At 35.9% G+C, this 7731-nt stretch overlaps 1 protein-coding gene across 1 annotated transcript; it reads left to right on the top strand.

The window, feature by feature from the left end:
• Positions 1 to 1396: 1396 nt before the first annotated feature.
• LOC142520630 (beta-galactosidase 3-like) lies at positions 1397 to 7318 on the top strand. The gene is made up of 19 exons (XM_075623687.1): positions 1397 to 1726; positions 2604 to 2699; positions 2796 to 2908; positions 3018 to 3084; positions 3286 to 3378; positions 3610 to 3753; positions 3860 to 3948; positions 4033 to 4138; positions 4221 to 4308; positions 4394 to 4512; positions 4769 to 4933; positions 5018 to 5196; positions 5362 to 5471; positions 5664 to 5773; positions 5938 to 6048; positions 6144 to 6257; positions 6351 to 6553; positions 6634 to 6970; positions 7092 to 7318. Exons 1-19 carry the CDS (start codon positions 1550 to 1552, stop codon positions 7212 to 7214), a joined length of 2544 nt encoding a protein of 847 aa, XP_075479802.1. The 5' UTR covers positions 1397 to 1549; the 3' UTR covers positions 7215 to 7318.
• Positions 7319 to 7731: the final 413 nt, after the last annotated feature.

Genomic DNA, 7731 nt, shown 5'->3' with positions numbered 1-7731 from the left:
CCTCCTTGTTTTCATTTGTAAACTTTCGAACAACATTTGCATTGGGCTCGCAAATCACTGGAGAGAAGCGTCGTCATTTCAAAATGTTTAGGGAAGATATTATATGTATGACGAGGCATCGCTCAAATTTAAGGCATCGTCGGATTGCTCATACTTTCTGGAATTAGATGATGACGTGTTTGTTGAGACGTCTCTTGTTCTTGATGTTGTTCCTCATCGAAACAATCAAAGATCATAGCCGTCAACATTGAACGAAATAAAATCATGATCCTCAAACTCGGGCATGATTCTCTTTCTTTTGCCCTTACCACTATGACTTGAACCGACCATTTGTATAAAATAAAATTGAGATAATTAGGAAAATAAATAAACAATTAACAATAATCAACAATTAATATTTTGAGAATAGAGAAATTAAGCTTGAATTGGTCGATCGTGGAATGACGTGACCGTTGATCATCAACTACGACAAAATCGTGGTTGTTCTTTTTTAAGAAAAAAATTCAAACGGCCGGTCTGGTGGTTCAAACCTATCGGGTTGATTAACTGTCACTTGTTCGTGATTGTTGATTTCCAACGGCCACTTGATCCGTTAACCGTGGTTTTCCATTTTTTTTTAAAAAAATTAATTAATTAAATATTATCAACTTGTCGGGTTCGATCCGTCTCACCCAACGGATCAAAAGATTTTATAACCTAAAACCGTAGCAGGACAACTTTTGGTTGGTTAAAGTCACGATTCAGGTCCAAATCTTTTGACCCAGTTAACCGTCTAAGTTGATCACAGACCGGGTCCAACCCGGCCCGTCGCCAGATCTAGCTCCAATTCTTTGTCATTTTCCGTAGGCAGCATCTATATATATATAGTAGCGGCTGAGGCACACACATTGTGTGTAACATAATATTAGATATTTGAAATATTGTTTAATCAATTTATAAAATGAATATTTAACATTTGTAATTTGATATGAATATTATAATTAGTGTGTTTGTACACATTTTTGTGTATGACAAAAAAATATATTTCTCTATAAAACTTAATTTCAATAAAAAAATTATAATAATATTATGGTAGAAAAAATAAGGGTTTTTTGCATTAAAAATACTAACGGTAAGGTTTTTTTAAATTGATAAGTTTTCAAATGTGATGATATGGTTAAGGCTTCTATTTTTTGGGAAGATTTCAAACGTAGGATTGACGTGGTTGAAATTATTATAATTTATACGTGGTGTTGAAGATGAAGGTAAAAATGGAAGAAATTTTGGTGTCCTCTTCAAGTAATTTTTTTAACCCACTCACACTTAATAATATAGTATAGAAATATAGATAGTATATATATATATATATATATATATATATATATGTGTGTGTGTGTATATTATATGCATGCATTAGTAATACACGCACAGAGTTGGCAGCTGTTCCTCCACCGCTTACCACCATCGATCATTTCAAAACTCACCGCTTCTTGTTATTTTATTTTATGTTCTAAATATTTCATCGAGTCCCATTATACTCGCAAGAAAAGAGGGTGAAGATTTCTTCAATATGGGAACTAAATCAGTTCCCAGTTTCATTTTCTGCTGCTGCGTTTTGGTCTTGTTGGTTTTGGATTCTCAGCTTGTGAGTTGCAGTGTAACTTATGACAGGAAGGCCATTATCATCAATGGGCAGAGGAAAATCCTTCTCTCTGGTTCTATACATTACACCAGAAGCACCCCGGATGTATTTTCTTTCTTCCTTGGAATTTATCTTCTTTTTTTTAACAAATTTAATGTTCTTGTTGGTGAAAAGTAATGAGTTTACAGCCTTTTTTCGAACCGATCTTCGTGTTCGATTTAAATTCATCGTTAAAAACTAATAGGAATGGTGTTGGAAAAGAAAAATCACGAATCAAAATTGTTTTAGTTCCGAAGAAGCCTGTAGTAGTACCCAAGAATTAGGTAGTGCAGCACTTTCCATTAATTTTCAACTATAAATCAAAACATTAGAGACCTTTTGGCATATAAAAGATGCCGGATAGCGACTGCGGTTATCATGTCATTTAAAAAAATGCTCATATTGAGAATTATCTAATCTATGTGTTTCTGGGAAGTGTTTATGTCCCAACACAAACAATCATTGCTTCAAAGTGTTTGAAAATAAAATGTATATAAAACTCTCGCGAGACCATTCAAATTTGTGAAATGGATATCCGATCTGGCTCAACTTAATTAAAAATATTAATTTTATGTCAAAATTATTACTTTTCATTGTTGGTATGGATCGACGATTCATCTCATATGTATAGTGTCGTGAGACCGTCTCACAAGAATCCTACTAAAAAAAGCTAAAACTTCAAGGATGATATTGAATTTTTCGAGATTCAAACGAGTGATGTTAGTTGCAGCCTATTTTATGTTATGTGCTGGCCAATTTATGAACAAAAGCATTATCACATGGGAGTGTGAATGATATTGATGATCACAGGAATATATTTTTGTCATATTTTTTTTGTTGAAAAGATAAATTTGATTGCTGATCATGTACACACACAAAACACGAAGTGAATCGGGCTGAAATTTGCGACTGTTTTGAGAAAAGAAAAGTGGGATTTGTGCAGATGTGGGAGGATCTGATATTGAAGGCTAAGAAAGCAGGATTGAATGTTATTGACACATATGTGTTTTGGAATGTGCACGAGCCTTCCCCTGGCAATGTTAGTTTCCAGTTTAAGATGCCTATTTTAGTTTTAGTGAATATGTTTGCGAATGCGTAAGGCTTACATTTCTCGTGATTATTGGCCGCGTTTTAGTACAATTTCGAAGGTCGGTACGATGTTGTAAGATTCTTCAAGACGGTTCAAAAAGTTGGGCTCTATGTTAATCTCCGCATTGGACCTTATGTATGTGCAGAGTGGAATTTCGGGTACTTTTTTTTAAAAAAAAATTATGTAGATACATTTCTCATATGTTTCAGTTGTACTTTCTGATATATAGTTTTGTTTTATCCATCAATTTTGCTTCTATTTTTGCAGAGGATTTCCTGTATGGTTGAAGTATGTTCCTGGCATCAGCTTCAGAACAGATAATGAGCCTTTTAAGGTTACTTCTTTTACTGGTTTGATAATCCGTTACACCATATGAAATATATGAATTCTATACATGTTTGACGATTCGTCGATCATTAGCCCACGAGTTGTATCTTACCTGGTTCAACGGAGTGACCCTTTTTGAAATTTTTGTGGTTTATTTATTGATTTATGCATTTTTATAATTTAATGTGTTTGGTTTTGTGGAGTGTAGGCTGCAATGCAAAAGTTCACGCAAAAAATCATTGATATGATGAGTAGTGAGAATTTATTTGAAATGCAGGGAGGTCCGATTATATTATCTCAGGTATGAAAACAATTTATTTATAGATAATAGTTATGAATTAATGGAAGTTGAGGCCGTAAACCGACCACTCGCTCCACCATGTTTATGCTGCAAAGTTCTTGCTGTACTGTGAAGCTTAGACCATGATATGGATCAAATCTTGAAGAGAATAATTATATTTTGATATCATGTTTTAAATGTGTTAACGTTTTATTAAGAAAAGAACTAAAGAATTTAATCCTATTTTGATAGATTGAAAACGAATATGGAACACAAAGGCAGGCTCTGGGATCATCTGGTGAGGCGTACATGAATTGGGCTGCGAAAATGGCTATTAGTTCGAATACCGGGGTTCCGTGGATCATGTGCAAAGACAGAAATGCACCTGATCCTGTGGTTTGTTCTCCATTTACCTCTACTTCCAGCCGCCTTCATTGTTTAAACAACTTTTTAAACCTCGCTATGAAACCTCGTCTCGCTTTTCTTCTTGATATCGGAACAGATAAATGCATGCAACGGATTTTACTGCAACACCTTTACTCCCAACAAACCTTATAAACCTAGTATGTGGACTGAAGCTTGGAGTGGATGGTAATGAATCTTGAGCTGTATGATTCGGTTATTTGCTTAATTATCTGGAATAAAACTCCGATACTTTTTCACGAAAACGTGCAGGTTCACCAAGTTTGGAGGCCCGATTCATCAACGTCCTGTCCAGGATCTTGCATTTGCGGTTGCTCGTTTCGTACAAAAGGGTGGCTCATATGTCAACTATTACATGGTTAGTAGTTTAGTGACTCAGATAAGGTGAAAGTAAAAAAGGGCATGAGAATCAAGCTCTGAACCTTGCAAATTTTGGACAGTTTCACGGAGGCACAAATTTTGGGCGCTCAGCAGGAGGTCCTTTTGTTACTACAAGTTATGACTACGACGCCCCAATTGATGAATATGGTGAGATATTAACCAGTGAACCTGATTCGATGTTGATGTTTTCTGATAAAATTAATATCCGGTCGGTCGTCACCATTTTTTACAGGTATGATCAGGGAACCTAAGTATGGACATTTGAAGGAGCTTCACAAGGCAATAAGACTTTGTGAACATTCTTTGGTTTCATCAGATCCCGTGATTACATCATTAGGCACCCGACAGCAGGTTAGCCACGACATGGACCCAAAAGAAGACGAATAGGGCAACCAACCCCCTTGATCCCCAAGCAAAAACTTCAAATTTTATGTGAGATTCAAATATAAAATTTACCATTTACAATATTTGAAAATTCTTAATCACCGTATGAGTATCTCTGATCCGCCTGCGAAGTTAGTAGATATTTGATTTATCATACTAGAAAAAATCTCCATTTTCTTGTTGACATATTATAGTTTAACATACTAAAAGTACGTTATTTCAGGCTGATGTATTCTCTCCAGGGGGCGGAAAATGTGCAGCTTTTCTGTCAAACTTCGATACTAAATCTACCGTAAAAGTGACGTTCAACAACATACATTACAATTTACCTCCTTGGTCGATTAGCATACTTCCCGACTGCAGAAATGTAGTTTTCAACACTGCAAAGGTGAGTGCAATCTTACTCAACACAACCAATGAATCATGTTTCTTCATTTTCTATGATTTAACTGATTGTCTGGTGATCAATAAGGTTGGGGCACAAACTTCACGGGTTCAGATGTTGCCAACCAATACTCGCTTTCACTCGTGGGAGATGTTCGGTGAAGACGTATCTTCAATAGACGATGACTCAAAAATAACAGCTACTGGTCTTTTAGAGCAAATAAACATCACAAGGGATAGCAGTGATTATTTGTGGTACAGTACTAGGTAATCCATTGTAATTTGTACTTTGAAAGTTAATACAAGGCTTTTAGCAGCTATTTTTTTACGAAAATAAATTCAGTATAATCAATCAGCAATCAATTATCGACATGGGATTATGAAATCAAACGTGTGACTCCTAATATTTTTTCTCCATATTCTTATCCGTAGCTTTAATATTGATCCATCAGAATCATTTCTTCTGGGAGGCAAAATGGTTGTTTTAACAGTAAATTCAAGAGGCCATGCCATGCATGTTTTCGTTAATGGTCAGTTCTCAGGTATGAGGTTCTTTTATATTAACCGGAAACTTCTGATGATTGAATGGAATGAAATTAACTCCTCTTGAAATTGTAATGAAGAAACGTTCTCATGAATTGCAAGTTGTATCTGTATATTGCATGTCTTTTTACTAATTATATCGACAGGTTATGTTTATCAATGCCGAATATAATTCTAGGCCATATCTACAGGATCGGTTTATGGGTCGATGGAGAATACAAGAGTCACATTCACTGGACCTGTGAATCTACAAGCTGGAACCAACAAGATTTCTCTGCTTAGCATAGCTATGGGACTACCAGTAAGTTTATTTAAAAGTCCCAAGGGCTGTTCTGAAATCGAATTAGTTTGAATCCTTTTGGATCATATACATGTGTGTGTCTATATATATATATATATATATATATATAGAATAGTTCACTCGGAAGATAAGAACTGATACTGATGAGAAACAAATGTTTAAAGAACAATGGGATGCATTTCGAAAATTGGAATGTGGGAGTTCTGGGGCCAGTAATGTTAGACGGGCTTGATCGAGGAAAATTGGACTTATCCAGGCAAACATGGTCTCACAAGGTAACGAAAGGATGAAACAGGCAACTATATACTCATACCATGAATATATACCTCAAGTCTTTCTATGTAATAATCATTACACTTTGCATGATTAGATTGGATTAAAGGGGGAGGAAATGAATCTGGTCTCTCCAGACAATGATTCCTTGATCGAATGGACAGAAGGATCTGTCATCTCCGAAAATCAGCAGCCTTTGATATGGTACAAGGTAAATTCAAAAACATCAACTCCAAAGGGAGTTGTTTTCTTGACAAGTTATTGTACAAGAAATCGTGAATGTGTCGTTTTCGAAACTTCACAGGCTTATTTCGATGCACCAAGCGGACACGAGCCTTTGGCCCTGGACATGGGAAGCATGGGGAAGGGTCAAATATGGATCAATGGCCAAAGTATCGGAAGGTATTGGTTGGAAAATGCGACTGGCAACTGCACATTTTGCTCCTATGCTGGTACATTCCGTGCCCGAAAATGTCAAGTTGCCTGTGGCCAACCAACTCAACGATGGTAATTATCACGAAACAAACAAAAACTTACTAGTTACTAAGAAAAAACTGTGTTCTGATTCTTATGTTTTGGGACTTTAGGTATCATGTTCCCAGATCTTGGTTGAAGGCGGAACGAAATCTAATCGTTCTTTTTGAAGAGCTTGGTAGGGATGCATCGAATATACATCTAGTCAAAAGAACAATATCAAGTGTGTGCGCGGATGCATTCGAAGACAATCCTGAGGTAGCAAATTACCAAACAGAGAGCACCACTGCTCCTAAAATGCTACATGAGGCCAAAGTTCACCTCCAATGTGCACCTTCTCAGTCCATATCGATAATCAAGTTCGCAAGTTTCGGAAATCCTACAGGAACTTGTGGAAATTTTCGACTGGGAACTTGCCATGCGAATAACTCACTAGCCCTCGTCGAGAAGGCAAGCTCTTTTTGCTTAATAAATCTTCTATTTCCATTCTAGCGTTCATAGCTCAAGCCAGGTAGATTCAATTTTGTGAAACGAATATCTATGTGTTCTTCATTGATCTACCTTGCCGCAGATGTGCATAGGGAAGCAAAGTTGCCAGCTTTCGGTTTCGAATAGCTTCTTTGGAATGGATCCATGCCCCGGCCAGTTGAAGAAGTTATCGGTCGAAGCTGCTTGCTCTACCACATCCAACTAAACATAATTGTCCCGTTTCCAGTGCAGATTCGAAGTTGAAATTGAGGTAGTAGTGATGTGATACGAGTTTTCTCAAGAATGTAAGTTGTCCTTTTGAAACAGTGTACAATATGTTAGCCAAGATCGAGAAGATCAGATCACAAAAATTAATTTCTTGTGATTTCAATCAACTCTTCTTCACAGGATCGATTGTTCTACGTATTTAACACGAATTGATTAATTACAACACATAGAGATTAGAGATTACCTTTGAAGCGTGTTTACGATCTTTCTCTGCACTGGATCTACGCTCCAAACCTCCAAGCCTTCTCTGGTGTTCTCTCAAACTCTTAACGTAGGATTGTGTGTGGTCACAAGTTACAATATCACATATATATATATATATATATATATATATATATATATATATATATATATATATATATATAATATTTGTGATATCTTGTAACAAAAAGATAATAACAATATCTTTTAAAATATAAATTTAAATGGACAGAATATATTATACCATATTTAGA

The sequence above is a fragment of the Primulina tabacum genome, chromosome 12 (genome assembly GCF_025594145.1).
Source record: "Primulina tabacum isolate GXHZ01 chromosome 12, ASM2559414v2, whole genome shotgun sequence".
NCBI classification, from domain to species: Eukaryota; Viridiplantae; Streptophyta; class Magnoliopsida; order Lamiales; family Gesneriaceae; genus Primulina; species Primulina tabacum.
Note: the sequence above shows the minus strand (reverse complement) of the source record. Positions and strands in the feature narration are given on the sequence as shown.

Excerpts from the sequence above, each read along its gene's own strand:
- LOC142520630 (XM_075623687.1), top strand. The coding sequence starts at position 1,550 with ATGGGAACTAAATCAGTTCCCAGTTTCATTTTCTGCTGCTGCGTTTTG. Across the intron at positions 2,700-2,795 it reads ACGAGCCTTCCCCTGGCAAT|TACAATTTCGAAGGTCGGTA; the intron begins GTTAGTTTCCAG and ends GCCGCGTTTTAG. Across the intron at positions 3,085-3,285 it reads CAGATAATGAGCCTTTTAAG|GCTGCAATGCAAAAGTTCAC; the intron begins GTTACTTCTTTT and ends TGTGGAGTGTAG.